The 19119-nt window shown below is 40.3% G+C and overlaps 1 protein-coding gene across 8 annotated transcripts in view; it reads left to right on the top strand.

Annotated features, from left to right (window-relative positions):
• THNSL1 (threonine synthase like 1) overlaps nt 1-15133 on the top strand; it is a 70920-nt gene extending 55787 nt beyond the window's left edge. For 3 of the 8 annotated variants that reach the window (XM_055146794.1, XM_055146796.1, XM_055146792.1), the window contains exons 2-4: nt 236-275; nt 5179-5330; nt 6819-15133. In XM_055146794.1, the coding sequence (XP_055002769.1) occupies nt 6866-9097 (2232 nt within the window). In that variant the 5' untranslated portion in view covers nt 236-275; nt 5179-5330; nt 6819-6865 and the 3' untranslated portion in view covers nt 9098-15133. Of the gene's footprint in view, nt 1-235; nt 276-1360; nt 1470-5155; nt 5331-6818 lie in introns of all 8 variants that reach the window. The other 5 variants (XM_055146789.1, XM_055146788.1, XM_055146790.1 and 2 more) reach the window with 4 other exon arrangements.
• Nucleotides 15134-19119: the final 3986 nt, after the last annotated feature.

Below are 19119 nucleotides of genomic sequence, written 5' to 3'. Positions count from 1 at the left end.
CTTTCTCTGAAAGGACTAAATATAACTTAGGCCTTTGTAGGCCAGATGGTTTCTTCTGCTTACATTGTAGCTCAAAAACAGCCAAAGCTGATGCAGAGTAGTTATGAGACCATGAAATGGAATTTACAAAAAAAAACCTGTAGTTTGCCTAGTTCGACCTTTGGGCTACACTTTGCACGGACACTTAATATTGAATAATTTTGCATACAAGTAAATTTTTCTTTTTTGGCTAAAGGTGTTTACCTGTTTAGAAGGATACTTGGAGAAAAATAATGGTATGTATATGAGATAATTGGGAGGAAAGTAAACCCTTGAGAGACATGCTGTACAGTATTCTTCTAGGTTATCGAATTTATAAGGTTCCTCTAAAAGCCTCTTAAATACATAATAGCCAGCAACAAAATGCTAACAGGAAAAGCTTGGGAAATAAGAAAAAGTCACAGATAAGTGGTGGACTTGTGAAATTGTGCTTTTGATTGTAAGACTTGGCACTGACTGCTCCAGAGAGGGAGGAGCTGATTTGGACTCAGGGCTTCCTAAGAGGTTTTGCTTGGTATTTGGACACAGATCATCACTTCTCTCTGGCTAGATTATGCCCTATTTAATTTCAGTAGTTGAAAACTCTGGTAGAATTGCAGTAATTTAAAACAATTGTCTTTTAAAAAAGACCAGGATCTATCTATGTAGATAATAAGTAACTAATAATTCTGATAATGTTCAGGAGGTTGCATTAGTGGGATGACAAAACCATAGGACATTTTACAGAAGTTCATTCCAGTTCACATCATGAAATAATTTTCAGAGTCCTCAACCCTCCTCCCCCATGACCACCAGGATTTCTCCTGACCACAGAGCCAGGAATAACCCCTAAGCACAGCTGGGCACTGTGGACCCCCAACCTATTCTTGCTTCCCGACCCCAATGAACAGTGTGTAGATCAGAGAGAGCTAAAAGGGCTTAGTGCCTGTATACCTGAGTATTGCCAGGTATGACCCAAAAACCAAAACATAATTTTTAAAAATCACTAATGTGTAATGGAGTTACATACAGCTTTCAGATTTTGAGAAGTTAGTAACTAAAAGTATTTTTGTTTAGAACGTGGCTCTAAAAAAAGTTGAGCTCATTAGTATTACAATAAGCCTGAGTACTTTACTTCAAGAGACTTGATCTTTAGATACTTTTTTCTGACACATCATCTGAAGTGGTTTTATAAAACCTTTGACTGAATTTATCCAGAACCATTTAATGGAAAAAGATACCAGAGTATTAATAAATTAAATGTAAAAATGACTTGGAAATTTTTTTAAAGTCATGTGTAGCTACACGCTTGTGATTTCTGCCGGTTTATATTTGTTTGTAGCCCTTAAATTGGTGCCTACAGTACTTTGGACATGCACCTTCACAGACATGTGCATGAGGATGCGAAGTTTGTGTTACTGTTTGCATGTCCACAACTGAGATGAGATAAGGTACTGTTCCTTCTTGTCTCAGCTCTCATCCTGGCCCTTTTCCTTTCTATTCAGTGGCATGTACTTTGCGTTTTTTTGTGGCTTGGTTGGTTTTGATGTTTAATATGCCCCATAAACAGAAGCTGGAGTGCTGTCTATTCTTCCTAAGGATAGCAAGGGGAGAATGTGGTCAGTATCTTTGTATTCAAGAATGAGTTAGGGTACCATTGACTGTGAATTCAGTCAGTGGTAAGGAATCAACAATGCATATATTAAAGAAGGCACCTTAAAAGGGAAGCACACTGCAAAACCAGGCTGCATATTGATTTGTTGACAAAAATGTGACCAAAGACTCACAGGAACCAAAGTCTATGTGCTCTAGGAGTAATGGTTTGATTTCTTTTGGGGTTGTTTTGTCTTATTTTTATAGTTTTTGGGCCACACCTGGAAGGTGCTCAGGGATCACTCCTGGCAGGACAGGTGTCGGGGTGGGGCAATCTTAAGGCTGTAAGACCCTATGCACTGCACTGTCTTGGGCCCCATAATTTCTGTTGAGTCATTAGGTTTATAGACCATAACTGCCATAAATATTGAGAAATGACTACCTCTTAAAAACCTATTTTACAAATAAAAGTTAGAAACATGCTATCTTCTTTTTTTTGGGTTTGCTTAAAAAAGATGTTGCAACCCTAAAATTAGTTTGTGCTAAATGTTAAAAAACCAATTTTATAGCTTAGAATTCATCTTTATTTTTCTTCAAGAGTGGTAGTGTTATATGTTAAGCACTTCATTTTCTTCTAGTTTTAGGAATATTTCTGTGGTAAAATAATACTGAATTTTCTGTTTTAATTCAACAAAGGGCAGGAATACAAAAGGTGAAATTAACAGTTTTTTTTTAACTTTTTATTAAATCACCATGTGGAAAGTTACAAAGTTCTCAGGTTTTTATGTCAGTTATACAATATTCAAACACCCATCCCTTCACCAGTGCCCATATTCCACCACCAAAAACCCCAGTATACCCCCCGCCCCCACCCCCTACCCCCTACTGTATAACTAATGAATTTCACTTCATTTTTTTCTTTACCTTGATTACATTCCATAATTCAACACAAAACTCACTATAGTTGTTAGAGTTTCCAACCAAGAGAGACAGACCTACTACATTTGATAATTAGTTTTTCATTGCTGGAAATGAAGAGATATGTAGCCCCACTGCTACAAGTACATAACTCTCTTTTTTTTTTCCTTTTTCCTTTCCCCCCCCTTTTTTTTTTCTTTTTTCCCCCTCATCCCCCTTCCCACGCCTCATAGTATGGTGTACGCCACGCCGTGGTGTCGGCCAGCGTGGGGCTTTTGCTTAGTTCACAGTCCAGAGAGGTGGCTGCTACATTAATAACCTTCAATATTTCAACAAAAACTTACTGTTATTATTTGGAGTTTCCCCCCCCAAGTCAGACCTGTTCAAAAGGAACCGTTTCACATTGCTGACAATTAGAAATGTTAAGGCAGCGTCCGCGCGGTTTTGGATTTCTGTATAAAGTCCAGGGAAAATTCTATCAGAAATTACATAGAGCCCAGCTCACAGTCCCAGTGCATTGCTGTAAGAAGTCTCTGGAATCAAAGTCTTTAGGCGCAGAGGGTCCGCCTCATGCTCAGCGGCTCCGGATTTATCTGGGCCGAGGGCGTGCCGGTTACGCCCCCTTCCCATGAGTTCCTGGGAGCCCCAAAAGTAAAAACCGAATACCTCTGGGTTTGGAGTCATAGAAGATGGTGCCTGCCATGTGGGTGCTGCCAGCCCGCTGCTTTCTGTGCAGGAAGACAGGGTGGGGAGGAAAAAATCCACCCCCTGGCAGTACAGAGTTGTAGCCCAGTTCGCAGTCCCAGCGCATTGCTATCGGATGCTGCGCTGGATGCCCGAAAGTGTTAGATCTCTGGAATCAAAGTCTTTAGGCGCAGAGAGTCCCTGAAATTAACAGTTTTTATAGGTAATCTCTTAAATTGTTCAACATTGTAATTGCTAAGGTAAAATGGAAGAAAAAGTTTAATAACTTTAGTGTCCATAAAAAAAATCTACTCAAGTATTATGTAATTAAGTCAGATACACAAAATAATATGGGAGGAAATAAACACATATAAACAAAACTCTCCTGGACAGGTAATTGGTACCTCAAAATAGGTAGTTTTATTTATTTATTTTTTTTTGGAAGAAACTTTTTTTAATTAAATTCATTTAGCACAAGCCCACAGCAAATATATTTAATGGTGCAAAACTGAATCAAAATAGGTAGTTTTAAAAGTATCACTATCACTATCATCCTGTTGTTCGTTGATTTACCCGAGCAGGCACCAGTTTCTATTACACTCAGCCATGAGATTTTAGCAGCCTCTCCTTACTCATCTTTCCCAATGATTGGAGGTTCTTTCAGGGTCAGGGGAATGAGACCTATCGTTACTGTTTGTGGCATATCAATTATGCCACGGGTAGCTTGTCACGCTCTGCTGTGTGGGTGGGATATTCTCAGTGGCTTGCTGGGCTCTCCAAGATGTGTGTATGTATCTGTTACTGTATTTGGGATATGAATATGCCGTGTGGATCTTGCCAGGCTCTCCTGTGAGGGCAGTAGACTCTCGGTAGCTTGTCAGGTTCTCCAAGACGGAGAACTAGGCTATTAGAAATCGGGGGCAATAGACTCTGTGTCGCTCTCTACTGGGAGCTTGGTTTTATAGTCTCTGGATGTTGGCCATTGATGGGATTACATGGTGTCTGGGGCAGTTTCTGGGTGTGACTGCCTAGCTACTGGAAAATGGGCATCTGGGTGGAAGAGGCCCAGTCCTGATCTTAGCAGGCTTGGAGATCTCAGCCCTGGGTCCCATACACCTGGGTTCCTCTGCTGGTTCCTTCAATGCGTGAGGCTTGTCCAAACGTGTGGAGAGTGACCTTGAGCATGGCTTTTAAATGTTTTAAAAGTACAGTACTGAAATTTAGTTTAAAAAGAAACTGCTTATATGGTTCAAATATGTACTCTTTGAGTATTAAACTTTGCCTGGCAAAACAAGTGTCTGCGAATAAATACTACTATGGATAAATACTACTATTTTCCCTGCTGGTTTATAAACAAACCGAGTCTTAAAAAACAGAAAAGACTCACCAGAGTCTAAGCTTTTATATATTTTACATCATTGCTACTGAGCGATTATTCATATTACCTTATCTATAAATATTCCTATAAAGCACTAATAAGTGCTTTGAAATTTGAAATTATAGAGGCATTCAAGTAGCTAAGAGGATGAGTGTGTCAGATGCTTTATTTGTACCTATTACAGTAGATACTATCTTCAATCATGTATGATACAGATGGTTAAGAGTACTAAAATTGTAATCCAGGCATTTATTCCATAGCTTTAGTATACTGTTTTTTCCCCTTTGATCACTAAACATGCAAATAAATCATTTAGATGACATTGTAAATGATTTACGTTATTAGCTTTTATATTGCTTGATTCTAGGAACTTTTTAAAGTACTGCTTAGAAAAATTTCTATGATAGGACACTTGTTGAATTTTTTAAAATGCCTCTTTTTTGGGGAAACAAATTTATTATATTTCTGTAATTTGAAATTTTCAGATGAATGTTTTCAAGAACTGTGTGGAATTTTATGGTACTGTATGCAGTTATGAATGACTTGATTTTTTTGTTGTTACAGAATTCATTTTTTTTCTTCCAAAGGTTGATGTTTTTCCTCGTCATCAACAAACTCTTCATCTAAGATTGTTCCTGTGTTTCATGTTTACAAGCAGTCGAAGTTAAACACAGCACATACAGGTTGAAAAACCAAATAAGGAAATGTATTCCTTCTCCTGACTATTCTAATTTGACTTGTAAGTTAAATTCAGTGCTAGCTTAAAATGGTTTAAATGTCTAATTATAAAAATGTCAGTAGCATATAAAGTTTTCCATAAACATGGGACTGTCTTAATTTTTAATATGACTTTGTTGCATATCAGTTATGCTATAGAACTTGTGGAAAGTCCTGGTCTATAGAGTTCTTATGGTTAACTTAAACATTGTAGCAGTTATCTCATATAAAGCAAAAAAATTGATTTTCAAATTGGTGTTTTTATGGTAATTACAATTCCAAAGAGAGTGATATGACAAGTAGAATGAATTATTCTTATTTGAATGTTAGAATAATATTTTCCTCTCATCATCGGACACATTCTTGAGTCTTTGCTTTCTCTTTCTCTGGAATCTGGAATTTGAGTTAAACTCTACTGATGTAGAGTACAGACACATAAGTGATGGTAAATAAAGTTATAAAATATGTAACCTTTGACCTTCCTGCTAATTATCCATTTCCCCTATCCATTTGGATAAGGCTGTCTTTCACTTTAACATTTTTTTAAGGCCTTCAGTAAGAAAAATCTGCTAGGGCCTGGGACGCTCAGGTATGCATGCAAACGCAAATTCAACCCCCAGCATCACTTACCATCACTACTGCCTGGATGGCTGTAGTAGCCCCTTGAACCTCTGGCCAGAGCAGCTCTGCATCTTGGGACCTAAGCACCAGTAAATTGTCAGGCCTATTCCTCTGGACCACATATTAACAGGAGTGATCTCTGAGTTGCTGGGGTGGCCCCACCCCTGAAATATGTCAGGATCATTTTTTAAAGAGCAAAAGGCACATAAAGTAAAAAGATGTCTTGCCTTTGCCCTCTAGTTTGGAAAGCAACTTAAAACATTTTGTTACCAGATATGTTCATTTATTCTGTTTTCATGCTGTAAGTTTATATCAAAGAAACTTGTAACACATTAGTCTATTTACATCTTCGTATAACTAAAGAGAAATTAAATATATAGAATATTGTTTTGGCAAGTAAACAGCCCATCCAAATAATACTTGTTTAAATAGTTTTGAATCAATAAACCATGGGCTGTGGTTTTACTAAAGGAAAATGTGTACTAATTTCTAATTTTATTTAGTATTTTTTAATAAAAGCACATGATGCCGTTTTCTCAATAAAGTTTATGCTGTTCATCATTTTAACTTTTAAACTGATCATTCAGTGTCTTGAGATTTTTAAAGCTTTTTGGGGGTAATGTGCAGTAATTTGGGTTGGGATATTTTACTGAATGTCATATACATTAGCACTGTTGCCCCGTTGTTCATCGGTTTGCTTGAGTGGGCACCAGTAACGTCTCCATTGTGAGACTTGTTACTGTTTCTGGCATATCAAATACGACATTAGAAAGATTATTTAAATTATATATTTGGGCATCATTACATTCAATCCTATTGAAATTTTAAGCCTTTTGAAATTAGTAACCAACTGTTTTTTTGTTTTGTTTTGTTCTTATGTTTTGAAAAGGGCTAAAGCAAATTTTAGCTTGGCTTGGGCAGAAAAGTGGAAGGACAATGCTCCACTTTAACCGATGTCAGCACCTGGAACAAATAATACAGAAATGTTTTTCTAGTATACCTTTTAAAACACATAAACACGTACAGCAGTTTCTTTCAAGAACACTTGCACTTGCAAAATCAAGGAAATCATGGCACTCAACTCACTCTCTCATTGGAGACAAAAATATTATCCTGATGGGAGCGCCTGGTGCTGGAAAAACAACAGTAGGCAGAATAATAGGTCAGAAACTAGGCTGTTGTGTCATAGATGTGAATGATGATATCCTTGAAAAAACATGGAATATGAGTGTGTCTGAAAAATTACAGGAAGTCGGTAGTGAGCAATTTTTAGAAGAGGAAGGAAAAGCCGTGTTAAACTTCTCTGCATCTGGAAGTGTGATTTCCCTTACTGGATCCAATCCAATTCATGATGTCAGCATGTGGCATCTAAAGAAAAATGGAATAGTTGTATACCTGGATATACCACTAATAGATTTAATTAATCGTCTGAGCATTATGCAAGTTACTAGGATTGTAGCCCAGAATTCTGGAACATCTATGAAAGACTTACTTAAACATAGAAGACAGTATTATAAGAAGTGGTATGACACTCGTGTATTTTGTGAAAGTGGGGAATCCCCAGAGGAGATAGCTGACAAAGTGCTTATTACACTGAAAAGGTACCAAGATGCCGACTCGGAAACATTCACTTCCACAAGACACACTTGGACTGAAGATTGTAAGCAAAAAGTTTCAACCAAGTTCTTTTCAGAAGCGGTGGTCGAGGGACTAGCTTCTGACGGTGGTCTCTTTGTTCCTGAGAAGGAGTTTCCAAAATTAAATGCTGGTGAGTGGAGGAGACTAGTAGGAGCAACATACATAGAAAGAGCACAGGTACTGCTGGAGAAGTGTATCCATCCTGCTGATATCCCTGCTGCCAGGTTGGGAGAAATGATTGAAACTGCTTACGCAGAAAACTTCGCCTGCTCAAAAGTTGCCCCTATCAGGCACCTTTCAAACAACCAGTTCATCCTGGAGTTGTTTCATGGACCAACAGGATCATTTAAAGATCTGTCCTTACAGCTTATGCCTTATCTTTTTGCACATTGTATCCCACCAACTTGTAATTATATGATACTTGTAGCTACTTCTGGAGACACTGGGAGTGCTGTCTTAAATGGGTTTAGTAGGCTTAATAAGCGTGACCAGCAGAGAATAGCTGTGGTCACATTTTTCCCAGAGAATGCGGTGAGTGAATTTCAAAAAGCACAAATAATTGGCAGTCAGAAGGAAAATGGCTGGGCAGTGGGTGTCAGGTCAGATTTTGATTTTTGTCAGACAGCTGTAAAAAGAATGTTTCAAGATAGTGATTTTACTGGCTTTCTTGCTGTGGAATATGGAACCATCTTAAGTTCAGCAAATTCCATAAACTGGGGTCGACTGCTTCCCCAAGTAGTTTATCATGCTTCTTCATATCTTGATCTTGTCAGCCAAGGATTTATTTCTTTTGGAAGCCCAGTTGATGTGTGTATTCCCACAGGAAACTTTGGTAACATTTTAGCAGCAGTGTATGCCAAAATGATGGGAATCCCTATTCGAAGATTTATTTGTGCCTCTAATCAGAACCGTGTTTTGACAGATTTTATAAAAACAGGACGTTATGATCTAAGGGAAAGAAAATTAGCACAAACCTTTTCACCAGCAATTGATATTCTCAAATCTTCAAATTTGGAACGGCATTTATACTTGATGGCTAATAAAGATGGGCACTTAGTGACAAAATTATTTAGTCAGTTAGAAGAGCAGCATCACTTCCACATAGAAAAGATTTTAATGGAGAAACTTCAGCAGGATTTTGTAGCTGACTGGTGCTCTGAGGGCGACTGCCTTGCAGCTATCCACTCGACCTACAATACTTTGGGGTATATTTTGGACCCCCACACTGCTGTTGCAAAAGTGGTTGCAGACAGAATGCAAGATAAAACTTGCCCTGTGATTATTTCATCTACAGCTCATTACTCAAAATTTGCACCTGCTATCATGAAGGCGTTAAAGATTAAAGAAATCAACCAAACTTCATCAAGTCAGCTTTATTTACTAAGTTCTTATAATGCATTACCTCCACCGCATGAGGCTTTATTAGAAAGAACAAAACAGCAGGAGAAAATGGAATACCAGGTGTGTGCAGCAGATGTGAATGTCCTGAAGGGTCATGTGGAAAAACTAATACAAAGCCAATTTGTGTAAAAGTTTTCAGAGTAAAATATTTTTTTCCTGGTGGTAAGCATGCAATAAACTGCAAAAGCTGATTGGGATAACAATAGAATCTTGTTTTCTTTTTTGTTGTTTGGTTTGGGGGCCATACCTGGCAATGCTCAGGGCTTACTCCTGGCTCTGCACTAATGAATTACTCCTGACAGTGCTTGGGGGGCTCTGTGGGATGTTAGGGATTGAACACGGGTTGACTTTGTGCAAAGCTAGTGCCCTACCCTCTGTACTGTTGCTATGGCCTGAATCTTTTCTCTTTTATGTAAGCATGTCTATATTCACATGTATTATCTTTGGGAATTTTGGTAGCCCAGCGCCAGCACTGAGTTTTGTATGGATACATGCTCCTTTTGTCCTTTATCTAGAAAAAGAATGCCTGGCTCTCTGTGAGCTATGATTGTGCTGTATCCTTTGTGTTGTGCACTCAGGAGGGGTATGTTGATTTCTTTCCTCTATACTCCCCTGTAGGTGCACCAGAATGTCTAATATTCAATTTAGCAAAAATAATTAAACATGATGCTTAAGTACTACTGTTGTAACCAGTTTAGTTACATAGACGGTTGACCAAAAAGCTCAATCACCACTCAAATGGTTAATTTGTATGAGTAAGTAGTAAGTACGTCTCACTCATATAGGGGCATATAGGAAGCCCTTCTTGAGCTCCACTTTGGACTATAATTATGGATCTGCACCGTCCAAACTAGGTAAGTGCTCTGTCCTCTGTTTCCTTGGGATGTTTGTAATTAAGATGGTTTAGTTTGAAGATCCAGATACATGGTTTTAGTTCAGGATGAAATAATGGAACTACTGAATGAATGCTTTAATAAAATACTGAAATATTTCTAAAATTTGCAAAATTTGAATAGTTGCTTATTTATTGGAGTTTGGGGCAGCACCTGGTAGTGCTTCAAGTTTATCCCCGACTCTGTGCTTAGGGGTCACGCCTGTGGAGCATGGGTGTCAGGGATTGAACCAGTGTTAGTGCTTGCAAGCAGGTACCCTCACCCCTGTCCTAGTTCTCTGGCCCCTGAGTAGCTGTAATAGAAGTATATGAATAAAGATGATATCTTAGTCTTTTGGAATCCATTCTAATACAGTCTCTGTTGCCTCTCAGTCTTGTCTGTTTTGTAACTGGAAAGATACAAGCCTGGGCTTGATTCCCTGCTCTGCAACATCAAGCACCTTAGGGCTAGCCCCTGAGCACCAGTGGGAGTGGTCCCCAAACTGAAAAAAAATCAAAAACAAAACAACTGTTCGATGAACTAAAGCTACACACAACGAATGTAAATATTAAGTTTCTTTTCTTTGTAATAACTGTTTTATCATGATTTAAGTCAGTGAATTTATGAGGTGTTTTATTTTTGTTTAGTTTGGTTTAGGGGCCTATGCCTGGCAGTGCTCAGGGAGATTACATCTGGTGTGGCTCAGAGGACCATACGGGGCGCCATGAGCCCAGGTTGCTGCGTGTGGCAAGGCAAGCACCTTTCCCACTGCACTATCTCTCCAGCCCTTGTAGTTTTATTTCCAAATTTAAGATTGTCACTGCAAGTTTCTATGGATGTAATGAACTACTCGCAACCACAAGATGGCATTCCTGACATAATTTGTCTTTGTTAAAGATCATGTGTTTCATTTTCTTGAAGAACTACATCTATGAAGAAATATATTTAAAAATTGTAAAGAACATGTTTTAATAGTTAAATGAGAAAGAGCAATTTATTCATTTTGTTTTGCTGTGGGGCCATACACTGTGGTGCTCAGGACTTATTCCTGACTGTGCTCAGAGGCCATTCTTGGAGGGCTTTGGGGACCATATGGGGTGCCAGGTATGGAACTTGGGTTGGCTTCATGCAAGGCAAAGCCCTAGCCACTGTTCTATCACTCCGGCACCACAATTAAATTTTTTCTTGTGGTTCCAGAAATCAATCCTAGGTCTAACGCACGTAAGATGTACTCTTTCTTTACTGCAAATCCACATTTCCGATTTTTATTCATTTTGGTGCCATACCTGGTGGCACTTGGGAGTCATTCTCAGCAACACTCACGGCACCTTGTGGTGTCAGGAATTGAAATTGGGCTCTTTCATGCTAGCATGTACTTGGGGCATTAAACTATGTCTTTGGCCCAATTTTTGTTGTATTTTTGGTTTGGAGCCATACTCACGTGACCATGTGGTGATGGGGATTGGAACCCCAGAGCTCCAGCAGGCCAGTCATGTGCCCCTAACCCCCCCCCAAAACCCCACAAAACCAAAACCCCTACAAGTAACAGTATTGCAAACCACAGTGCTTAAAATGGGGAAAATGTTAATTTTTAATCACCTACTTTTAGTTTAAACTATACTTGCTTGTATTGGTGATGATACTGAATTTATAAGTATATTTTACTATTGATCTATTGAAGTCATGTAAAAATACTGTTTTGGGTCTAATTGGTAGTAAATATCCCAGATCTGCAATCCAAGTAATTGCATATAATATTCTTCAGAGTTAATGTTTTTAAATGCTTTGTCTGTAGCATTCATTATCTACTGCTTTTATTGAATAGTAGGGTTTTTTGGGGGGGCAGGGGAACAGAGGGAACATGTAAGATTTCATGTTATTTCTAAGTGTTTTGGTTCTGGGCCTCACCTCACAGTACTCAGGACATATTTCTGAGTGCACTCAGGCATCAGACCTGGTGGCCTTGGAAAACCATTTTTGGTGCTGGCCAAAAATGAGCTGGGTCATCTGAGTACAAGGCAAGCAACCTATCCACTATTGGTAGGGGCCCTCAGTACTTTCTTTTTTTAGGGGTGTTTTATTCTTATTTATTTTCTTTATTGGGTCACACTCGGCGATGCACAGGGGTTACTCCTGGTTCATGCACTCAGGTATTACTCCTGGCAGTGTTCAGGGGACCGTATGGAATGCTGGGAATCGAATCCAGGTCGGCTTTGTGCAAGGCAAACACCTTACCTGCTGTACTGTCACTCCAGCCTTGCACTCAGTACTTTCTAAGACTAACTTTAGATATTTGAATTTCACTTCTATCATTTGCTATTTGAGTATCCAGGGCAAGTTATTGAACCTTTTTACGCCCCACCTGTTAGGCAAGGACCATAGAATAACCTTCCTTCTTCATAAAGTTGTTGGGAAGACTAACTGCAAAGTGCTTTGAAGAGTACCTTGCATGAAGTATACCATTTCAACTGTTTAAAAGCTCAACCCATTTCAACTGTCATTTTGTTTTACAGATATAGCAGTAGTTAGATGATCAACCGTGTGCTAAGCACTTAGCCAAGTATTGGGAAAACCACAGCAAAAAATATGTACAATCCTGTAATGTCAGGAAGTAATAAGTGAGAAATTGGAAACTTTGATAAGGATCTGCAAATAGAAAGCTTGGAAAGTAAGCAATGTCCATGTGAGTGACATGAGAAACTCATTTTTCCACAGTTAAATCTGTGGAAATAGAAGTCTAGGTCTTCCAGAGAAATGAATTATGGTGGCAAAGAGCCAGTGGGGATAGGAATGAGCAGAGGGGACACTCAAACCCCAGATTTACTGCTTGGAATTTGTGGAGAAGTTACTGAAATGAGGTAAACATGTCAGAAAGAGCAAAGGGACTTCCTCTCTAAGGCCAACACTCCCTTCCTAGAGCTGGACTAAGTATTACCGATCTGTTGTAATATTGGAAAACTGCCACAGCAAGGGCTGGTGAAGTCCAAAGGAAAGGGAACCCCCGGAGAAGAGAAATCATGGGTTCTAGTTTCCCCTCTAAGATTTACTGATTTTGAAAGCCAAAGCAGGCTGAGAGACTTAAAAACAAGCAAAGCTTTTGTTAGCTACGTGGGATAAGGAAATAAATATTGAGTTAACAAATTCACAGGGTTACATTTAGAGAGACCCTAGGAAATACCCCAAATTTTCATTGAGACTTGGAATTTGGATTTAGCTATTTATGGATTTAAGTTCTTTCCTTAGGAATATCAAGTACGTTTGTTCCTTTAGGAAAAAAACCATTCAGATTTCAACACTCTACTCGGAGTCACCGCATCCCAACTCAGGTTGTGAAATCGCTACAACATTCCCCTGGGACTGCCCTTGTCCTTCAGGAATTTTCATTACTTTTTATCTTTTCTTTTTTGAGGAACGATCTTTCATCTCTATAGAAAAATATGTTTTCCTTAGAATTGGTATCTTCCTTCAACAAAAAGGTTTTTGCCTCACTTAAAAATAAAAACCTCTAGGGGCTGGAGAATTGCACAGCGGGTAGGGCGTTTGCCTTGCACGCGGCCGACCCGGGTTCGATTCCCAGCATCCCATATGGTCCCCTGAGCGCCGCCAGGAATAACTCCTGAGTGCAAAGCCAGGAGCTAACCCCTGTGCATTGCCAGGTGTGACCCAAAAAGCAAAAAAATAAAAATAAAAAATAAAAACCTCTGGGGCTGGAGCGATAACACAGTGGGTAAGGTGTTTGCCATGCACGTGGCCGACCAGGGTTCAATCCCTGGCACCATATGGTCCCCCACGCATTGCCAGGAATAATTCCTGAGTGCAGAGCCAGGAGTAACCCTTGAGCATCGCTGGGTGTGACCCAAAAAGCAAATAAATATATATATATATAAAATAAAAAATAAAAACCTCAAAATTTGGATTATGTTGAATGCAAACATGAAGGGAAAATTTTTTAAATAATGAATTGCCTTTTATAAAATCATGAAATGAGTCTCTACTTTTTTAGATATCTTAACATAACTTTGGTTGCGCTAATCTCTAGATAGGTTGTTAGTGTTCATGATAAATAGCAGGTTAAATAGATATGACTGGGAGATTAGAAAGAGACAGAATTTTTTGAAATTTTGATCTTGAGCCCGGCAAGCTACCGAGAGTACCTCGACCGCACGGCAGAGCCTGGCAAGCTATCTGTGATATGTTCAATATGACAAAAACAGTAACAAGTCTCACGATGGAGACGTTACTGGTGCCCGTTCAAGCAGATCGATGAACAACGGGACAACAGTGATAGTGATTGTGATTCAGTAAGAGTTTATCATGTTAATTTTCATAGTAAAGCCACAAATATTATTTTTAACTGTCATCCCATTGCTCATCGATTTGTAACGTCTCTCATTGAGAGATTTATTGTTACTGTTTTTGGCATCTTCAATGTGCCACGGGTAGCTTGCCAGGCTCTGCCGTGCGGGCGCGATGCGGTAGCTTGCTGGGCTCTCCAAGAGGGGTGGAGGATTCGAACACGGGTCGGCCGCGTGAAAGGCGACCGCCCTACCGCTGTGCTATCGCTCCAGCCCACAACTACCAATTCTGTGTTTATTTTGATGTGGACTTGAGATTTAATGGAGCTGTCCAACTTGGACCCTAATCAGGAAACTATTGGGTAGTCTGCACAGTATGGAGTGACAAAGGGTGCAAACCATTGCTTTGTGATCCATTCTCAACATTTAAGTTCTTGCAGTTCCTTTGAAGTTGGATTGAGGTCTAGAGAGTTAGTACAGTGGGTAGGGTGTTTGCCTTGCATGCAGCTAACCTAGATTTGATCCCCGGCATTTCATATGGTTCCCTGAGCACCACCAGCAGTAATTCCCGAGTGCAGAGCTGAGAGAAACCTCTGAGCATTACCAGGTGTGGCCCAAAAACAAAAAAGAAAAGTTGGGTTGACTTGACTGGATTGTACAATACACATCACTGAAGAATTTCCTGTTTTCAGTCTCATTTTTTTCTTCTAAATTACTTTCACTAAAAAGCCAACAAAAACTACAGTCATAGGGATAGTATAGTGAGTGGGTATTTGCCTTTCATACATCTGATCTGGGTTCAATCCTGGTCCTTGAGTAAAGCCAGGAGTAAGCCTTGAGCACTGCCAGGTGTGGCCCCCAGCCACAAACAAATGATACCTAGTCTGGATGAGGATATAAAGGATAAAACATGAAACGTGTACTTAGGGTTTAAGTAATCAGATGGCATTAAAAATACTTGCATTCATAAGTTTGTAAAATAAAAGTGATAATCTGCTTTGAAGTTAGTTCACAGTTGATTGACTCCTTGTTGCATGGACATCGTGGACATGAGAGGGGGTGGAGGTCTCTTTGTGCCAAGTATAAAGTCTCCCATTATCAGGTGTGTGTGTGTGTGTGTGTGTGTGTGTGTGTGTGTGTGTGTGTGTGTGTTTTAGAATGTAAGACAACAATGTAAAATGGAACTAATATGTGGAGTTGAATTAAGCTGTCAAATTTTGTTTCCAGTTTAGTTCACCTTCAGGATGAATTTGAGCTTGCAGAACATCTGAAAGGATTCTGTATTTCATTGTGGGGACACCTAGAGGCTGCTAGTCGCATTTGCTCAAGGGATCTTGTGATGCTGGGGCTTGAACCTTAAGCCCTATCTCAAGCCCAGTGTTTTCGTCTCTCTCTTTTTTTTTAATCTGTTTTATTATATACTTATAAAAACTCAGTTGTGTTCAAGTCAGTTGCCTTAGGTTGAACAGCACTATTTCAATTTTAAGATGCCTTTGCTTTCCCTCTCACAAATTCTTTCCCATTCCTAGAGTGGGGTGATTTGTCTTTATCTCCACTGAGATGAGCAACACGGGGCCACAAAGGGGAACTTGTGTCATAAGCTCTTTCAGCTCTCAGGAGAAGGGATCAGAACACATATCTGGATATTTCCATTTCCGGTCTCATGGTTTTTCTGGTCCCTTGCTACAGGGACCAGAGAGAGCTCAATGGGGCTCAGAAAACTATCATGCTTTGCATGTGGCAGGCCTGGGTTCAAGCCCCTACATCCCATGGTCCCCAAAGCACCTCCAAGTATAACCTTTAAGCTAGAGTCAGAATAGCCCTAAGCACCACCAGGTGTGGTCCAAATACAAAACATAACACAATTTTAAGAGTTTTAATGATCAAGATTTTCCAACTATGTCACCACCCTTCTCTTCCATTAGAGTCCCCAAGAATTCATCAGGTTTCTTTCTCAGTCCTCATTGTCCTCTTTTCTATTTATATACACCAGTGTCCATATTTGTACTCAGTGGATTTTTCTTGTCCCCTAGGAGAAAGAGACAACAATAGAATTTACTAGAATTGTCACATATCAAAAAAAAAAAAAGTCCTGGTCTTATTGCCCATTCCTTCAGTTACCCCCAGCCCAAGCCTGAGTTCTGAGTAACAGCATAGCTTGAACATACTGCTGTTCTACAGTTCCCAGATGTGCTTATACTGCTCCCAAGTGATAGGAATCTCTCTTCATAGACAAACTTCAGGGAGCAAATAAATGTACAAAAAGGAACTTCCACTAAGATGACTCTAGATTTGCCCTGAATTGGAATCACTGAGTAGAAATGCCTACAAAAATACTTAGGATGCAAGAAGTTTCTTTTTAGGAAATTTGTAATATCCTATTTGGAATGGCTAATGGTGAAGCTTTTTTATGCATCTTTTCAGCGGCTCTCTCTTTTACTTCCTGGAAATGTGACTCATCTCTCTATTCCTGCAGCATCTCCAAACTTCTCCTTTTAAGAAATTCAAGCGACACCCTGATGCAATGCTCACACGTCAGATGGGAGGAAACTCTTGAGTTTCTTTCTGGTGGAGTCAGTTGCAGTGGATTATTCATTCATTGATTTCCAATGATCACACCTGAAACCTATATAATACTATAATGTGATACTTCGTAATAAAAAACAAAAGGTTGCTGAGGATATTGCTTCCTCCTCATCCTCATTAGAGGAGGACTCATGTATTATCATGTCCATATACCTGTTGCCGTCTTTAGATTCCTTTCAGACAAATATTATCTCTACATTGCAAGTAAGATAGAATTTGTTGTTGAAATAGCCTACAGTGTCACCACTATTTCTCCCCAGTAGAATCTCCAACTATCCATGACTGCCTTGCTTCTCTGCAGGTCAGTCAGAGAGCCTTTGCTCATTTGTGAGTCAGAGACAGTCAAAGTTATGCTTTGATCTGTCTGAAATTGAAGACTCTGTTGGAATTGTATGAGTATGAGGTTAAGGTTCTTGCACTAATCCTAGTTCACTCCCCAGCACTCCATATGGTTTCCCTGGCACTACAGGGACAGCATGATCCATGAGACCTACAAAGATTCATGAGGACAGAACCGAAGTACCAAGAACGCCTGGGTACAACTTCCAATCAATAATAATAATAATTAAATAGAGTTATACATCTGTGAAGCCCTTCTGTTACCTCTGTGTCCAATGCACACTCCAAGCTAGTACCACCTGCATAAGGAGTTCTCTCCTGGGGGTGGGGGGAAATCATGCAGAGCCAGTTTGTGGGTCACTGTGGAAAGGGGTGTGTCCTCTGAGCCTGGAGGGAAGAGAAATTCATATTTGGTGGCAATTTGGGATTTGATGATGGTCTTAAACACTTTATTGAGCATCTCTATGGGGTAATTCTGGCCAAAAACAGTGTCAAGTTGGGAAAATGGGGTGAGGCTTTCCATGGATTATAAGCTCAGCTCTTGTATTTGTCCTCCAATTTTGCATTTTAAGTACATCTTGGGTGGGCTCTCACCTCCCACCCAATCCCATTCTGATCAAAGATGAGAGTGTGACTCTTCTTTAGAAGGCAACCAGCAGAGAAGTGGACATTCACTGTGGATAATGAGTCAGGGACACAAACCAGCTGCCCTTAGAAGCTGCTACCTGAATCTTCCCCACCTGCTCTGTGCTCCAAATTCCAACATTTTTTTATTTTTAAAGAAATCTTTTCAATCTAAGAGGTCACTTGATTAATTTTTATCTTGCTCTGAGTTTTCTCATGATAGCTTTATTAACTCTATTCAAGGGATTTGTACAAAATACAGTGAAAAATTCACACAGAAATAACAAGTTGCATGACAACTTCTCCGGAGACTTGTCTGTTCACTTGACCCCAGTGCCTTCATCATCCTAGTGCCTAGCAAAATAAATGTCACCAGGCACATCCTGTAGGAAGGTGCATTTGGGTGGGAGTGAAAGGAGATGTTCTCTCGCATTGACATTAGGACCCATGGGGCAAGTCCTGGGTGAACAAGGACAGTTTCACCATTTTGCCCAGGGCAGCCTGTGTCAGTCAGGATCCCGGGGCAGGAAGTAATAAAACTGTGACCCAGACCTGGATATCCCAGGTGATGTGTCTAACAGATGCCACCTTTTGCTTGCCTGGGCCTCTACGCTTCCTGCGTGTCTGCACAAGGAGAAGTCCAGGTAGTTGGATGCCGTTGACTCTAACCCAAGGTGATAGCCAGGAGAGAGCCTGCAGTGACTCAGTGTCTAAACATGTCTTGTGCAAATACACAGGGTGCCAGGTTCATCAAGCTGGGTTGGACCGACTCCGGAGGAGCAATGCTGGCCTCTGTTCTCCACACAAGCTTCTGCAAGGAGCCTAGGAACCTGTGACCAGCAGTCAGTCCAGCCTCTCTCATGCCCCCAAGAGAAAGGGCTCAGATTTCCCCACAGAAGCTCAGTCTTAGCCTCTGCAGAAGCTCAATTCTTAACCAGTGAAGTCTAATGGTGGGCAATGACACTTGAAAGTATGAAATGAGTGGGAAGAGCCACTGCGATCTTCCCTCAGACTCCCCTGACTCCATGCCGGCCCACACCATCAAATTCTAGGGCACCACGTTCCCAGAAAGCACTTCCCGAAGCTATGTGGGCTTTAATCATAAAGCCTGACAGCTCGTTGAACTGGAGCTGACTGGGAAAGCCATGGGGTTTGTTGCCGAGTAGACAGCAGCCCAGGGGGAGGGAATAAGATGGGGATGTCAACCTCTTCTGTTTCTTTGAAATCTTCCAGGTTTCCTGGTGGGCCAGCTACTCAGAAGCTCCATCTTTACATTCCAGAAGGCCAGTACTGGGGGCCCAGGCTAGCTCAGTTGCAAAAATGTCTGCCTGTGGATCATGAGGCCTTGAGTTCAACCCCTGGTGCCACCCCATGTGCCTTCAGTCCCGGCAGCCCTGCTACTTAGGACCCTCGGTGCCTCAACCCGTTCAGTGCC

This window comes from Sorex araneus, chromosome 9, assembly GCF_027595985.1.
Source record: "Sorex araneus isolate mSorAra2 chromosome 9, mSorAra2.pri, whole genome shotgun sequence".
Taxonomy (NCBI): Eukaryota; Metazoa; Chordata; class Mammalia; order Eulipotyphla; family Soricidae; genus Sorex; species Sorex araneus.
The sequence above is the reverse complement of the archived record's forward strand: the minus strand, read 5'-3'. Positions and strand labels throughout refer to the sequence as shown.